Here is a 17,623-nt window from a genome sequence, read left to right as displayed (position 1 = left end):
TTTCACCATATTGACCAGGCTGGTCTCGAACTCTTGACTTCAGGTAATCTACCCGCCTTGGCCTCTCAAAGTGCTGCTGGGATTATAGACGTGAGCCACCGTGCTTGGCTCTGATTCCGATTCCCCCTCTCCTTCCTTCCTTCCCCCCCACCCCGCTTTTTTTTTGACGGAGTCTCATTCTTCACCCAGGCTGGAATGCAGTGGCGACATTTCGGCTCACTGCAACTCCACCTCCCGAGTTCAAGGGATTCTCCTGCCTCGCCCTCCCAAGTTGCTAGGATTACAGATGTGTGCCATCACGCTCGGCTAATTTTTATATTTTTAGTAGAGACAGGGTTTCACCATGTTGGCTAGGTTGGTCTCGAACTCCTGACCTCAGGTGATCCATCCGCCTCTGCCTCCCAAAGTGCTGGGATTACAGACGTGAGCCACCACGCCCAGCCTGATTCACTTTCCATTATGAGTTTTAGTGTGTACTATGCTTTCTGGGAAACTTTTGAACAATGTGTTACATATATATGCATAAGAGGCCCAATTAGGGTAAATTCTGACAGTTTTGGAGCTTAAATTAGCCCTTTTAATGCAGAGTAAGGTACATGCATTTGTAAAGCAGCGTGAGTGATTTCCAGTCTGTGCCAGGAAGCAGAAAGGACACAGTAGGTAAGAGCTTAGTAACCCATTTTCAACTCCTAGTCAGTGTGTGAGCATCTAATTTTATTGTAAACTAATATCTAAGAGGAAAAAAATCAAGCAACTTCTTGAGGTTTTCAGACTTTGCCTTGCAAATTTGGGGGTTGACAACACCAGTAGCAAATGCCATCACTCTCTGCTTCTCTCCTTTTGAGGGCTTTATGTGTGTGAGTGGGTCACTCAGCCACTCCCAGGAGGGCACTGCTGCTACTCCTCCGAAAGAATAAAGTTTGGGAAGGGATGTAGCCCTTTGTTCCACATCCCATATGAGCCTCCCTGGCTGCAATGCTAAGGCTTTCTGCTGCTTAAGAGAACTTTACTGAAGACAGAGGCTTTCATATTTTTAATCATTTTCATATCAAAAATAGTCAATTTTCCATCCTAAAGTCGATTTTGCATTCTTTATTTCCAACTGCCAGCATCTCCCCAGGATCTAAATTTAGCATCTGTTCTCTTTTTAACTTACCTCTGTGATACCTTTCCTCACCTACCATAAGGGTCTTAGTTGACCCTCCCATAATAAAAGAAAGGTTAACAAGAGAAAAACATAACAGTTTTATTTAATCAAAGTTTTGTTATGACACAGGAGTCTTCAGAATTGAAGCCTCCCAAACTCAGGCAAAACTGTCTATTTTTATGCTTCGGTTTGATGAAGAATGGACGGCCATGTAGAAATATGATTGGACAAAAAGGGTATGATCTGGCTAGGCATGGTGGCTCATGCCTGTAATCCCAGCACTTTGGAAGGCTGAGGTGGGAGGATTGCTTGAGCTCAGGAGGTCAAGACCAGCTCGGGCAACATATCAAGACCCAGTCTCTACAAAAAATTTAAAAATTAGCTGGGTGTGGTGGTATGCACCTGGAGTCCCAGCTACTCAGGAGGCTAGGGCAGGAGGATCACTTTAGCCCAGGAGATCGAGTCTGCAGTTAGCCGTGATCGTGCCACTGCACTCTAGCCTGAGCAACAGCATGTGATCCGTCTAGAAATAAAAAACAAAACAAAAGAAAAATCAAACAAAAGAGTATGATCTAATAGTAAAGGAGTGAGTTGGGAAACCCAGCAAGGTCTGTCTGTCTAGAGTTATTCTTGACCTCTGTGTAGCATTCCTTCCTCTCTGTTATAGGGCAGGACCCATTCTGGAATGAATGAGGGTTTTATGATCTACTATCAGACAAGACAGGTCAGATAATTTCTTTATGGCCAGGAAGTCGAGGCTGCAGTGAGCCCGTGTTTGTGGCCTTGCACTCTAGCCTGGGTGACAGAGCAAGACACAGTCTCAGAAAAAACAAAAAGCAGCAACAAAGCACTCGTTATGCTAAAGTGCCATACTTTGGAGTATTGTTTTCTGAGCCTCAAAAACCGATTGTCACTGTTTCAGTATTTTGACTCCATGATCAATTATCTGTTATCCTACAAATTCTCAATAAGCCAGAATAAATTCCTGTGTATTTTCTGTAGCTCCATTGACTACACTTTAATAATAATAGCAAGACCTTTTTCATTGTTTTGCCACAAGGATTGTAGAAGACTAAATTGGGATGCATTATCTAAAGTACCTGTAAAAGAATCCATGTTTAGTAAGATAATGTGAAACTTCAAGAACCTAAGTAAGATTCTTAATTAGTTGCAACTAACGTGAGCTACCCTCCTAATCTAAATCAACAGCCTGGTCCGACATGAATTAGTTTGAATGCCCATCCACAAGCCTCATCTACTTTCATTTTGCAGAAGGCTTCTATTCACTTTTGGACAGTATTATTTTAGGAAAATTATACTGTGCACATTTGTTGAATTTCATACAAAAGGATCCTGATTTAATTAGAGATGTAGTTTTACACTTTAGTCTACTTTTTAAGCTGGGCCATCCATGCTGTCAAATTTCATAGCTGTCAGATAGACCTTGCTTTTGCATAGTTCTCTGCAAGATGTGACAGTGCCATTGTTTATCTTTTATGCACATAGGATTAAACGTGTGACCTGTGGGAGTACTTGATTTGATGTCAGTTGAATGAGGAAGCCAGTCCCCTTAAATGAGTTAGATATGGGGCAGAATGATTTTTACTTGGAATCGTGTTTAAAATTCACTGTCATTCAGTCCAGTTTGTGTTCCCTTTAGTCTGCTCCTACAGTATGCAAAAGTATGAGCAAGAGGGTTGCTTATAAGCATCCTTGTCTTCTATTTAATTTTATTTTGAACTGTTTCTAGGGTAGTTAATGTTCTTCACTAGATCTTGTATTAGCAGGAATGTCCAGACTTGGCACTCCAGGATATTCTAGATACAGTACTATTTGGCAGGGGGCTTGTGTTTTTCTTCACTCAGAGGACAACAGGATAGAGTCAGGAGTGCATCGTGAATTAAAACATCACAAGACTTTGCTTACATCTTCCTAGTTTCATTATTGTCATGTTCCCTGTTGGCCTATTCTCCTTATCCCCGCAGTATTCTTTGTGTTCTTATCATGTTGGCCTTACAGTTGCCATTCCTTGGTGACTAAATGGCCATGTTAAAATACCTGTAATGTTCTTATCCTTAGCCAGCAATTTGAAGGACTGATTGGTCTTATTCTTGGCACTGTTGGTCTAGGTCTGGGTCTGCTGTGGACGAGCTGTGTATCACTGGAGTAAATATAAGCCTCTCTCCTGGGCTTCAGTCTTATATGTGACTGCCTACCCAGGATCTCCACTTAGATGACCCACAGTAACTTCAGTCTCTACATGACCAAATCTACATGACCATGCCACCCTGCCCCACCCTCCCAACTCCCTTCTGTGCACTTCTTGGGCTCCCTAGCTGAGAAAGTGGTACCACCATCTTCCCCCCCGCCCCCAGTACAATAACCAGGTCCCATCAGGTGGGCTTGCATGTTTTTCTTCTCCCCATCTCCACCACCTTAATTCACCTGGACTATCACGGTAGCAACTAAATGATCTCAATGCCGCTCTTGCCTTTTTCCACTTTACCCTCAGTTCAGCATCCAGAATGCTTTTAAAATGCAAAGCTGGTGCACACTTGTAATCCCAGCACTTTGGGATGCCAAGCCAAGCCAAGGCACAGAGCCGAGCCCATGGTGGAAGGATTGCTTGAGGCCAGGAGTTCAAGACCAGCCCAAGCAACAAAGTGAGATCCTTTCTCTACAAAAAATAAAAAATTAGCCAGGTGTGGTGGTACGTGCCTGTAGTCCCAGCTACTCCATAGGCTGAGGTGGGAGGATCGCTTCCATCTGGGCAGTCTAGGCTGCAGCGAGCCATGATCATGCCACTGCACTACAGCCTGGGCGACAAGAGTGAGACACTGTCTCAAAAAATAAGATAAATAAAATGCACATCTGATCATGTCATACTTCTGGTTAAAATTCTTCCATGACTTCCCATTGCTTTTAAGTTAATAATCTAAAATCCTTCCAACATGGATTCCAGGGTGTTGCCTGTCTGTTCCCTGACTACCAGTCTGTCATCAGTGCGTGGCATTATACCCTTCTACACTGTGCTCTAGCCTTTCAGTTATTTGCTTGTGCCAAGCCCCTTGCTCCCTTAGAGCCTTCACACTGCCTGGAATATGCCTTTCACTTAACTCCTACTAATTCCTGATCCTCCAGATCCCAGCTACAGAGCACTTCCTGAGTCCCCCAGACTGTTAGACCCTCCCATTTATAGCTCTTATCAAAATAGTCGCTAGTTGAGTGATTACTTGATTAATGACTGTCTCTCTCTAGATCACAAGCTACAAGAAGGAAGTGACAGATGCCTATTCTGTTCTATTCTGTTCATTCTATAAACCCAGTCCTTGCACAATGCCTAATTTACAGTGGCAATATTTATCAATATTTTTAGATGATTGACTGTGACTTATCTGAGCCTCAGTTTCCTCCCCTGTAAAATGAGATAGCAACTGAAGATGACATTGTGAGACTCAAGTAAGATAACACTAATAGTAACACATATTATAAGCTTTTTATTATATATGATATTATTTGCCCATAAAAGTGTTTTTTAAGCCTAAAAGTAGCATTGGGTATAGGGAGTTGTTTTTGCTCTCTGTTCAGTACCTCAGCCAAAGGATTTAGAGGTTAATTTGAGAAACACTACACTGTGGGAGGTGGCAGTAGGTCATGAGCCTGCAAATGTACACGAGGAAAGCAAGCCTCGTGGTGTCTCTCTTCTCCTCTCCCCTTTCCCCTCTCCCCCTCCTTCTGCCCTCTCTCTTCTCCCATCTTCCTTTTCCCTTGTCTTCACTCCCCTGTCCCCTTTCCTCTCTGGTGAGTTCATTTTGTTACCCATTGCAAAAAGCCTAATCAAATGTGCCTTTGTTAGCAGTTTACAAAGCTATGTTGAATGTGGTTTGTGTGCCTTGAATTTGTAATGGAATTAGAGGGCAGCCAGAGGACGGTGAATCTCCTTATGGGTGGAAACCTTCTGTTTAGTAAACTTGAAACTTTTGTCAGTTGAGATCTCTGAGGAAAATAAAGCTAAAGTGGGTGAGGCCAGTGTTCTTTGCCCATACTTTATTCACTATCTGGATCACCTGTTTCAGCTCTCCAGGCAGTGACTTCTTATATAATTGTTTTTCATAGGGCAGTCCAGATGAAAAGAGTACCAATGAATCTGCCTCCAGCTGAATAAACCATGGAGAGGAAAAACCCATCCAGAGAGAGCCCCAGAAGACTCTCCGCCAAAGTAGGCAAAGGCACAGAGATGAAGAAAGTGGCTCGTCAGCTCGGGATGGCTGCTGCTGAGTCAGACAAGGACTCTGGCTTTTCAGGTTAAAAATATCTTATCCTTCCTCTGTTTTGTGAGTGAATGCTTTGCCCAAAAAATTTCCTCCCCAAAACTCATTTATGTGATAAGGATGGGATGCTTTCACGCACAGGGTAAATACTTACCTGATGCTTTAAAATGGTAATTCTGATGCCATATGTCAGGGTACCCATCAAAGTCACCGTAGGGTTAGTTCTGAAAGAATTATTTGACATCTTTTTTCAACTTAGACTCTGAATCTTACACTTCCAACTATTGCAACTGATCACTGGAAAAATATTTAAATACTTATAATTCTGTTGTTTTACTTCCTTTTTCACAGGAATTATTATATTGTAGAGGAAAAAATGCTACTGCATGTAGTTGCCATGTAACAAATTTGAAGACTGCCAGTTAAATAAAAGTAATATTGTATGTAATTTGTAAGGTACTTTTTCATTGAGAAAGTAGTTTTGCTGTGTTTAGAAATGTACCCCTCCAACAACCCCTCCCCCCGAGTCTCGATGCATTTTGTATTTGGACTGTGAGCCTCCTGGCCCAGCTCTAAACTTGAGTATCTATTAGAGATAAGAAAATAGAACAATTTTCCTTACAAGTTTTTCTTAAACCTTACCGAAAAGGGTTAGCTGAATATACATTGAATCTTTTAATTTTGTGCTGGGGCTCTTTTTTAATTTCCCAGTCTGAGGGTAGTGGCTTGAATATGGTGCTAGTGTGATTTTTGGCGCAGGGGATGCAGAGGGGGTGATGCTGAGGGATTCTAGCCAAGTCAACATCCTGAGAGTAGAACCCTCTCAAGGAGAAAATTTGTATTATCCAGACTCAGAAGGACAATCAATTTTGATTTATTAACTTATAGTGAGAAATGCAGCTGTTAGGAAAACTAGAACTCTCTTGTCTTTAGATTGGCATATTTTCTCCCTGTAGGCATGCTGCTTGAAAAGGCAAATTATAAATAGACTGTTGCTCAAAGAGGAACAGAGCTCCAACCAAGGGATTAGATTAAGAGGAATTAGTTGCCCTGCCCAGGGCCAGGACAGTCCAGGGAAGGGCGGGCCAACCTTCCCTTTGGATTTTTCTTCTCTCTGTCAGCATTGTTTCCCAAGCCTGCCTCATCATAAAGCTCACCTGAGGCATTTGTTAAAAATATTGATCACCAGATCTCCCTCCTGGAGACTCTTTCAAGGGTCTGGACAGGGCCTGGAATGTGGGTTTTTAAAAAAACAAGTGTTTTTGTTGTATGGTCAGACAGGTTTGGGAAACATTGGAGGCCTAGTGTCTCTTTTTTTTCTTTCAATATCATGTTTGCTTTTTGTCTGTTTTTCATTTCATGAATACATGCTCATTATAGAAGCTTGGACATGTAGGAAACCACGAAGAAGAAAATAAACATTATCAATAATCTTACCATCTATTATTTCCAGTACTGTTGACATTTTGACACTTCTAACAACTTCAACTTTGTCAGGCCAGTTGTTTTAAGAATATTGTACTACTCAGACATAAAGTGGTATTAAAATAATCAAACTCATTATGCCCCAGAAAGTAGCCCCAGTGAATGCCACTGGAATGCGTCTAGCCACTCTTGGGCCACGTGCCAGTGATTTCCTCACTACCTGAGTTATTCCAGTTACCTTGGAGTAGGATGAAATTTGTAAAATCAAGACAGTTTTTCCCATTTTAATTACTGCATTTGTCTTTCCAAAAATTTCAAATCTATACAAAAGCAAATGTATACCCCATATATCTATGTTTTTGTCATATATGCTTTCTCTCTCTCTCTCTCTACACACACACGCACACACACACACGCACACACTGAATTATTTGAAAGTAAATTGCAAACACTTGACATTTTACCCCTATATAGCTTCAGTACAAATTTCTTAAAAACAAGGACATTCTTCTATATAGTTATAATATCATTATCATACCTAAGAAATTTAACACTGATACTTATCATTAGCTACACTGCATATTCAGATTTTCCCCCATTGTCCCAATAATTTTCTTTACAGCTGTTTATCTTTTTGTCTATTTTGGATCCAGAATCCAACTGAAGATTGAGCATTGGATTTAGTTGTCCTGTCCTTTAGTCTGGTTTAGTCTATAACCACCCCCATATCTTATCTTTGCTTTTTATTCTTTCTTTTATGACATTGACATCTTTGAATGAGTCAGGCCTGTTGCTTTGTAGAATGTCTCACACCCTGGATTTTCTGGTAGTGTCCCCATTATTAGGGTCAGGATTAGCATCTTGACCAGAATATTATGTTGTTGATGTTGTATCCTTCCCATTGCAACACATGTGGAGACTCGTAAGTTAGTCTTACTCTTGGTGATGCTCTGGTTGGTTGATCACTTGGCTAAGATAGTGTGTACCAGATTTCTTTATTGTTAAAGTACCCTTTTCTCTTTGTAATTAATAAGTAATTTATTTTTTATAAGATCATACAATACTTCATAATTGTGTGACTATCCTATTCCCCAACAAACTCTTTACCAGAGTTAGCATCCATTGATGATCTTTGCCTGAATCAGTACATTGGTGGTTTAAAAGTGGTGATTTTGGCCGGACGTGATGCCTCACACCTGTAATCTCAGCACTTTGGGAGGCTGTGGCAGGTGGATTACCCGAGGTCAGGAGTTCGAGACCAGCCTGACCAACATAGAGAAACCCTGTCTCTACTAAAAATACAAAATTAGCCGGGCGTGGTGGCACATGCCTGTAATCCCAGCTACTCGGGCGGCTGAGGCAGGAGAATCGCTTGAACCTGGGAGGCGGAGGTTGTGGTAAGCTGAGATCGTGCCATTGCACTCCAGCCTGGGCAACAAGAGCGAAACTCTGTCTCAAAGACAAAAGTGGTGATCTTCTAATTTTACCATTCTTCGTACATTAAGACATTCTTCTGTAAAAAGTGCTTTCCCTCCTCCCTCGTCTTTGAGTATCACTAATGTAGTCATGGAATTCTTTTGTAATTCGGTTTGTCAATCCGTTAAAATCATGATTTCTGATACTCAAATTGTCTCAAATTTGACCAGCGGGAGTCCCTTCAAGATAGCTCTTGTGTCTCTTTGACATGTCTCTGTTAGTGTTTGAGCACTTCTTTGCTTTCTGGGACAACAAGCTGTCCAGGCTTATCTCGTATCTTCCCTGTCAAAGTCTTGGAATCAGCTGTTTCTCCAAGGAGCCCTCATTTCCTTTATGTGCAGAATGGCATTTAGAAACCAAGATCTGGGCACTCAATATGTACATTGCTTCTGGGCTCATTCGTTTTCGGTCTAATGGTTCTTAACTAGAGGTGTACATTTGGATTACTTGTGTTTTGTGAAAATACGCTACTATGGAACCAGGTAAATCACTTCAGTAGATCAAGGGAAGGATCCCAACATTTATAATTTTTTTAAAAGGGTCACTGGAGATTCTAAATAATATTTCCATTGATGCATATCCTTCTAGTCATACAGTCTTCCTTAAACTGGATAAAATGCAGTTGTTTTGAGGTTTACAGATTGGTTTTGTTTTTTTAAATGTAATTACCTCTTGGGGTACCCAGAGCCTCTGAAGGTCTTAATCCTACCTTGGGCCATACCCATCTCCTTTCTCAACAACAGATTCTCAAAAGTAATAAACTAACGTTGAAGCCTCAAACTCATTTATCCTGTAGACTGGTGATGATTACTTTCATGTGAGCCCTAATTGAGGCAGGTTTTTGTCTGTAAGAGAGTTAGAAAGGAAATCAAAATTGTCCTAGGGCAATAATTCTTAATCTTTGGTGGAGGAGGGATTAATTATGGATCCCGTTGAAAAGCCAATGAAAGCTAAAAGCCTCCTTCTTAATAAAATTCACAAAAACACATCACAAGTGTTGCTTTCAATTTCAAGAGGTCCATAGCTCCTTAGGAGCCTGGTTAAGAACCTCTAGTCTAGAGCCTAAGTGAATTGACCATTCTTCTGCCCACCAGATGGGAGCTCGGAATGTCTGAGCTCCGCAGAGCAGATGGAGTCCGAGGACATGCTGAGCGCCTTAGGCTGGAGCAGAGAAGACAGGCCGAGGCAGAACTCCAAAACTGCAAAGAATGCCTTCCCTACCCTGTCTCCCATGGTCGTCATGAAGAATGTGCTGGTCAAACAGGTGAGGAGGACTAATATCACCTAAAGGCTTTGCAAATAAAAATTTCTGAGCTTCCTGTGTATAAAGGAAGAGATTTATATTCTCTGCCAAGGAGAGATTTTAGAAACAGACCACTAGAACCACACCAATGTGTACTTTCTCTCCTGGGGAGCAGATGTTATCTTTCAAGTGTGACACTGTTTTAAAAAGGAATACAAGAATCATGATGTGTGTTCTCATTTTTGAGACAGCTAGGTTGTTTTATTTCTGTATTCATAGTTTGTCCAAAGGGACCCTGAAATGTATATAGAGGAACCAAGCAGAAATGGCATAACTTCAGTGGTGCATTCTAACATGTGGCAGAGTTTAGGGTAGAAACAAAAGAAGCTCTTTTTAATATGAATTGCCCTGGGAATTTAAGAATGTAGAATGCATTTATCTCAGAAGTAGAGGCAATTTCCCTGTTTCTTATGTCATACACTGAGCATTTTCTTAGTAGTCAGCCAGAGCCCATCATTAGTGACGAAGCTGCTCCTGGTTCAAGTATGGGAATACCAGCAGAATCCACACAGCATTGTTGTGGAGTGGAAACACATCCTGTTTGGGGCTTCATTACATAACTGTGTATATTATATGATTATTGTTTAGATATGAAAGAAAAGATTTAGATGAAAATCTAAGTTAAGCTCTAGTGTTCGAAACTGAGAACTTGATCATAAGTCAGAATACAGAAGTTTGAGAATAGAAAAGATTGATTTCAGCCAAAGAAATTTAGTCTTACCGTACTTTCCTCTGAAAATATATCAGTTCTGATATGGGTTCATTGATGAAGCTACTTGAAGATAGTGAAATTTGAAATCTGGCTTGAGTAGTTGACTTTTCCCTCCTTAGGGTAAAAGGTTAGAACATGGCTTTAACCCGACGGGAAATCTTAATGTCTTAGCTATTACCTAGTTATGTATGAGGAACACAAACTGATTTTCAACAAGGCAGCCTGGTGAGTTCTGAAAAGGAATTTGAAGATTTTTGCTTGGTAAATCATATCTCAGCTGGAAGCATGGCTCTCCTTATTGAAAGGAAAAGAAATAATAGAGACAGGAAATGAAGCCCACGTGAGATTGCCCCGGCCCCACCAGTGCTGTCAGTGCTTCTCCTGGGCTTCCTTTCTCCCAGTTCTTTTTCTCCCTGCCTTCCTCTCTGGCTTCCTTGTCCTTTTCTTGTGTGTCTGTGTTTATATCCCTTCTTTGTTGTAGGCTAGGCTGGCAGCTCCAGAAGGCTGAGAACAGCCCACACACACAGTTACGGAGTGAGTAGGCTTTTCCAGCAGAGCCACATTCTTCAGGACAAAGACCGGCCAGAAAGGCTCCTGGGTCTGATCAGGAGCTAAGAGGCTGACCTGAGGGAGTAGTCTAGTTTTGTTTCGTTTTTAAAAAACATACTAGAATCCAGCATATTCTAAAATTAAAATAATGTTACATATTTAAAACCCTCTGCATATTGTGTAATGTCTTGATTATGGCTGCTTGGTTTTAGATATTTTTCTTTTGAGAGTCTGATTCCATCTCTGTCACTAGACAGTGTGATCTTGTACATAATTAACCATGATGGATATCAGTTTTTTCATCTTTAATATGAAGGGTTTATGTGAAATGATTCTGAGATCCTGTCCAAGTCTAAAATTTTGTTCCGTATTCCCTCAGGTGATTTCAACATGAATAATACAATTTGTAAAATCTAATAATTAGAACAAGTCAGCTAAGTATCTGTTAGGACAGTGGGCATAACAGTAGCATTAGGAAGTACAGTCCAGTAAAATCATGGGAAAGCAATGCATTAGATATTTTCCAGATCCATTTGCCTAGTAGGTCATCCCTAGAGAGGGCATGAAGTTTTGCTTCTGACTGAGCTGGAACAGGCTGATCTCTACTTCAAAAGACCTCTTGATTTTGGATTTCCTATGACAAGGAAATGTGGTTTCTGGCCCTAGCATTGCTTGCCTTAGTATATCCTGGAGTATATTTGAACATCAAGAGGACTCCAGATCGTTCCAGCCTTCGCATGGGAAATGAATTATAGTTGGCCTAAAGTTCCTAACCTTGCATCCAAGAAACTGAAATGTGTGCAAAATGGTGTGCGCATGTACATGTATGGGAAGATAGTTCTTAATGTTCTTCAGATAAATCAGATGACTCCACCTGACCCCACTGAGGATGTGAACCTCTGTCAGACTTGCCCTTTGCCTGGCTTTATCTACACTCAGATTTTTGGGACCAGGTTGGAACTGGATTGGCTTTCAAACATTGGAGACAAGTAGCCATGTCCTTCTTTATTAGATTTCGTCTGAATCAATACTTCAATTAAAAAGTAATGCATAATTGAGGAGTAATAAAACAAAGGCAGTATAGCAGAATGGCTCAGATGGGTTTTAGAGTCAGACAGAGGATGGAATCCTAACTGCATCACTTAGTAACTTGGTGACTTAAAACAAGTTATTTCAACTTTCTAAGCCTCAGTTTCCTGTTTATGAAGGGAAATGGTAACTACCTCATGAGGTTGTTATATAGATTAAGTAACTCATGTAAAACATTATACACAGTGGTAGCCTATAGTCAGCACCAATACATGGTAGCTGTTATTATTTTGAATGGTTTTATGATTGTTGGATGTCACTGCCTTAAAAACAGGGACCCATAGACTCCTGACAATATGGGTTGTTTTTTCTTTTTTTCTGTTATTGTTGTTGTTTTTGAAATCAAGTCTTGCTCTGTCGCCCAGGCTGGAGTGCAGTGGCGCAATCTCGGCTCACTGCGATCTTCACCTCCCGGGTTCAAGCGATTCTGCTGCCTCAGCCTCCCAAGTAGCTGGGGCTACAGGCATGCACCACCACGCCCAGCTAATTTTTTGTATTTTTAGTAGAGCTGGGGCTTCACACGTTGGCTAGGCTGGTCTCGAACTCCTGACCTTAGGTGATCCACCTCCCTCAGCCTCCCAAAATACTGGGATTACAGGCATGAGCCACCACACCCGGCCCAATATGTTACTTTTTAATCAAAAGTTATTTTCAGGTAAAAGAGGTTCCAGATGTAACTAAATGTAGATATACTTTGGTGTAAAGTCATATTTTAACTTACACCAGGAAATTCATATTTTTATTGTTTCAGTTATGACCTTAGCTATGTCATTGCTTTACCTACCCATTTATTTTTCTGAGTGATAGCACTTGAATAAAAATAGGTGTTTCCTCCAATTTTCCCTTAGAAAAAGTTAAGAAAGTATTTGTGATATCAGACACAAATAGATGTTCAAACCACTATGTGAGGGAAGCGCTGTCCTTGAAATTGTTCTAAACATTTGAGCATCCACTTGCCCCTTTGACAGAAGCTTCACTCCTCTATCGTTTCGGCAGTAATGAGTAGTGTGCTGCTCTCCTCCTTTGTCTTCAGGGCAGCAGCTCATCCCAGCTCCAGTCATGGACTGTCCAGCCCTCCTTTGAAGTGATCTCAGCACAGCCACAGCTCTTATTCCTTCATCCACCTGTACCATCTCCTGTCAGTCCATGCCACACTGGTGAGAAAAAGTCCGACTCCAGGAACTACTTGCCCATTCTGAATTCTTACACCAAAATAGCTCCACATCCAGGCAAAAGGGGCCTTTCCCTTGGCCCAGAAGAAAAAGGAGCAAGTGGAGTGCAGAAGAAAATCTGTACTGAGAGACTTGGGCCTAGCTTGTCTTCCAGTGAGCCAACCAAGGTTGGTGCTATTCCGTCCAGTCCCTCGACGCCAGCACCACCCAGCGCCAAACTTGCCGAGGACTCAGCTCTGCAGGGTGTGCCCTCTCTGGTGGCAGGTGGAAGTCCACAGACTCTTCAGCCAGTATCCAGCAGTCACGTGGCTAAAGCTCCCAGTCTGACCTTCGCTTCCCCCGCCAGTCCTGTCTGCGCATCAGACAGCACTCTCCATGGGTTAGAGAGCAACTCTCCCCTTTCACCACTGTCCGCTAATTATAGCTCACCTTTATGGGCTGCAGAGCACCTCTGCCGCAGCCCAGATATCTTTTCAGAGCAGCGGCAGAGCAAACATAGGCGCTTTCAGAATACCCTAGTAGTCCTACACAAATCTGGTTTGCTAGAGATCACTTTGAAAACCAAGGAGTTGATTCGTCAGAACCAGGCAACTCAGGTAGAACTAGACCAGCTAAAGGAGCAAACCCAGCTGTTTATAGAAGCCACCAAGAGCAGGGCCCCCCAGGCTTGGGCCAAGCTGCAGGCATCTTTAACATCTGGGTCCAGTAATACAGGCAGTGACCTAGAAGCATTCTCTGATCACCCAGACATATAGTACAGAGGCATATTTTCCTGTTACTTGAGTGGTTCTTTTCGCTCATTTACTGTTACCTACTCCTGTTTTCCAAAGCTTATGTAAGAGCTTTTCCTTCTAAACTTAAACTGTGTCGTGGTTCACTTAGGAAGCCACGTGCCAATACCTGGCTGCTGTCTTAACTTGTGGTCTGGGCACAGGATACATATGTCCCTGTTCCACTGAGGACCTCAGTTTGGAAGTACCCTTGAGCCCCTTTTCCTTAGCCTGCAGGTGCTTCAGTGGATCACGGGGCAAAGCAGGAGATGATTGTGTGGGGCTCTTCCTGCTGTCACCTCCCATCATCCCACTCTCTCACCAGGATCAAGGGTGCAGTAACACGAATGAGCATACAGAGCAACGCCTGTTGAGCCAGGGAGTAGGTGACACAAGGAAACCTTCATGGATCTTCCCTTGCCTGTCTTAGTCACAGAGAGAAATAAGAGGAGGTTGCTTGCATTCCACAAGGCATCGTGCTAGTTGGGCAAGACCTAAAATGCCCTCGGCACAGGTTGCACCTGGGTGCGAGCACTTAATCACTCAACACTTTGTTTTCTTAAACTTGAAAGTCAAGGGAAAGGGTAGTACCATCTGACTCCTAGACTTTCATTACAAGTCAGATTTTTCTTAAACTAGCAGGCAAAAAAATACTTCCAAATTTTAAGGTGTGGAATGGATGCAGTACCATCTGGAATTATAGTCGATGAATTGCTTTATTGACTTAGAAGCTAAAGAAAATAGACATGGCTGGCATATCTCATGGTCAGGAGCTGGACGATTCTGGTAACTTAGGCTTTTTTTCTCTCTTCTTTTGAAACAGTATATCCTGTTTTATATCTAAAAATCTTAAGGATAGTTTCAGTGGTTCCTGGGGATGTAGTATAAGTTAACTCTGTTGCCATGTTGTTTTTTTTTCTTTTTCTTTTATTTTGATAAAAGAAGTGATTATTATGCTTGATAAACTTTGAATTAAATACAGTTGTCTCGAAGGTATGGTAAGTCTACAAAAAATTGGAAAGCATCTTACCCATTTTCTTTTCACATCCCTAATTTTCATTTGTTCCATGTCATAGTGATGGGAAGCAGTTATAGAGCATTGTCTTCTGTGTTTCCTTCATGTGTTAGATATTGGCAACAAAGCCAAAGGTGTAATGTTGGTTATATGAAGTTTATCTCGAAATGGAGACCATGACCAGAGTTTCCAGATGATACATGTTTTTTTCAGCTTCATTAAATAGGCAACTATGTTTCTAAGTAGTAAAGTTTCAAAATATTCTCTTATTTTAAAATTTCATCCTCTTGAAAATCTTTGTTCTTTACAAAATTATCTTAATAAGTTCTATATGATCAGCTTCATCTTTCTTTTTTTTTTTTTTTCTTTTGAGATGGAGTTTCACTCTTGTTGCCCAGTCTGGAGTACAATGGTAGGATCTCAGCTCACTGCAATGTCCGCCTCCCAGGTTCAAGTGATTGTCCTGCCACAGCCTCCCAAGTAGCTGGGATTACAGGTGCCTGCCACCACGCCCAGCTAATTTTTGTATTTTTAGTAGAAACAGGGTTTCACAATGTTGGCCAGGCTGGTCTCGAACTCCTGATTTCAGTTGATCTGCCTGCCTCGGCCACCCAATGTGCTGGGGTTACAGGCCTGAGCCACCACGCCCAGCCCAGCTTCACCCTTTCTGCAAAGAAAAGTTTTACCAAGACCAGAAGTTAAAGATGACATTTCCTAGGTAGTTGTAACTCTAACATAGTTTAAAAAGTATGTGGCTTCAGATTGCCTATACTTTGTTCACAAGCGTGTGATTTAGATATGACTGATTTAGAAGTGAACAACTTGGTAACATCCCTAGACTCCCCTCATCAACGCATAATTATTACCTGCTCTTTACTCTCTGAAAGAATTTCAGAAATCAGAGCAAATGTGTCTTTAGGCAGATTCAGCTCCTTTTAATATTTTTTTCTTGGCCCACTCTCTTTGCCTGCCCTGAATCTGTGTGGTACTATAGCAGTTCTACTCTGTGCACCATGCTAGGAAGCTTCCTTTTTGGCAGAGTACGTTTGGCAGCAAAGCTATAGAGACAGGTGCATTCAGAACAGCCTGGGCACCAGTCATGAGTCTTACTGAGTGTCAAAAATCCGAAAACACTTGCTGAGAACCAAATTTATTCCATTGGAAAAACCCTCTGTGGAGCTATAAGCCTCTTGGACTCTTCTTCCTAGATTAAGGCTTGCATTTCCCTCCCTGTTTCAGTAAAAGATGATGAAAGCCGTTATCAATCCTCACTGCTGAGTGGCAGGGAGAAGCAGCACCACCCCCAGCTCTTCTCTAATCTTGTAACTTAGTGCTAGAAGTCTCTCCAGGCTATTACCATGGGTGTTTGTTCCCTATTGGAGCTGTAAGCAGATGAACCCAAGTAGAGAAGATAGATCTTGGAAGGAGAGATCCACTGAGGCCAGCAGACAGTTGGGGCCAGAAGCCAGATCAGCAAATGGAGGAACCTTGGAGGTGACCAGAAAGATCTCCATCGGTTGCCCAAGGCTGTAAGTAGTGATGGTTTTAGCGATGCATAACATAATTGACTATGAAGTACTGTGGCAGAGCTGCTGTTTTCTGTAGGTGAGAAGCCATTTTTAGCTCAGAGCAACCCTTAAGAGAACTTTTGGCAGATTTTGTTGGCATTATTGAAATATATCTAGAAAAGTTGCTGATTGCAATGGTTATGGGAATGGGATTTAATGACATTTGTAATTTATTACACTCATTGGTTTTTATTGATTATAGTATTGTCTGACTTTTTATTTTCTACTATGGTTCCTTTAGCAGAAAAGTAATTTTTGTGCATACATTGAAGTGGTTTTCTAGCTATGAATTCTTTAGGGTAGAAGTTTATTTAGCAAATGTGAATTCTTTTGAGAAAGTATGAAGTTTTGCAGAAATTGACTGTGAAATGTCAGAGAAAAATAAAAGTCACTTACTTGAAACCTATTTGGCCTTTTTGCTTTATAACTGCTTTAAAATACTGAATGAAACCTGGAGTAAATATTTGAACTGATTTAAATGTTAAACATAGGTACTCATTTATTTGGGAATATTGGGATTAGACACTGAACATGTGGAAATTCATTGCTCAGATTTTCACTGGTGTGAACTTGAAATATGAGCAGGCTTATGGCAAATGAGTACTCCTCTGTTTTCTGGAGCCTTGGAGGTTTTTGCTGGGCAGGTTGGGAGGAGTGAGAGGTGAAGACAGTCCAGTGATTTCTTCCATCTGATCGACACTTTCACAAATAGAACTTTTAAGTGACAAAGCTACTACAATTGTATACCGGGATAAACTAAAGCCACAGTAAGTGAAGTTCTTTCTATAGCACAGTGGTCCTTAGCAAGCACACCTCCATGCCTTCCGCCGTGCCGCCTCAAGCCTTGCTCCTTGTCAGGGTTCACCTAGAGGATCTCAACAGGGAGACATGTGGAGTCCTCCCTGTTTCTGAGGCCAGTCGGGAGCCCCTTCCTGCGATCTTTAAGACACTGGGGAAATGAAAAGCTGATCCTCACTAAAAGGCCTGGAGGGTTGTCATAGTCTAATTCTTACAGTATTATTTCTGTCCTATACAATTGTCTAAGTGGCTTTTTAAAATGTAGCTGTTAGCCAGGCGCGGTGGCTCAAGCCTGTAATCCCAGCACTTTGGGAGGCTGAGACAGGCA

At 41.7% G+C, this 17,623-nt stretch overlaps 1 protein-coding gene across 6 annotated transcripts in view; it reads left to right on the top strand.

Moving 5' to 3' along the window:
- The window catches only part of CIPC (CLOCK-interacting pacemaker), a 29,393-nt gene extending 12,490 nt beyond the window's left edge, over positions 1 to 16,903 (top strand). For 5 of the 6 annotated variants that reach the window (XM_011988288.1, XM_011988292.1, XM_011988289.1 and 2 more), the window contains 3 exons: positions 5,264 to 5,451; positions 9,414 to 9,583; positions 13,006 to 16,903. In XM_011988288.1, the coding sequence (XP_011843678.1) occupies positions 5,316 to 5,451; positions 9,414 to 9,583; positions 13,006 to 13,899 (1,200 nt within the window). In that variant the 5' untranslated portion in view covers positions 5,264 to 5,315 and the 3' untranslated portion in view covers positions 13,900 to 16,903. The remainder of the gene's footprint in view (positions 1 to 5,263; positions 5,452 to 9,413; positions 9,584 to 13,005) is intronic. The other variant, XM_011988294.1, reaches the window with a different exon arrangement.
- The last annotated feature ends 720 nt before the right edge of the window (positions 16,904 to 17,623 follow it).

This window comes from Mandrillus leucophaeus, unplaced genomic scaffold (genome assembly GCF_000951045.1).
Source record: "Mandrillus leucophaeus isolate KB7577 unplaced genomic scaffold, Mleu.le_1.0 Scaffold326, whole genome shotgun sequence".
NCBI classification, from domain to species: domain Eukaryota; kingdom Metazoa; phylum Chordata; class Mammalia; order Primates; family Cercopithecidae; genus Mandrillus; species Mandrillus leucophaeus.
This window is presented reverse-complemented; position numbering and strand designations above follow the sequence as displayed.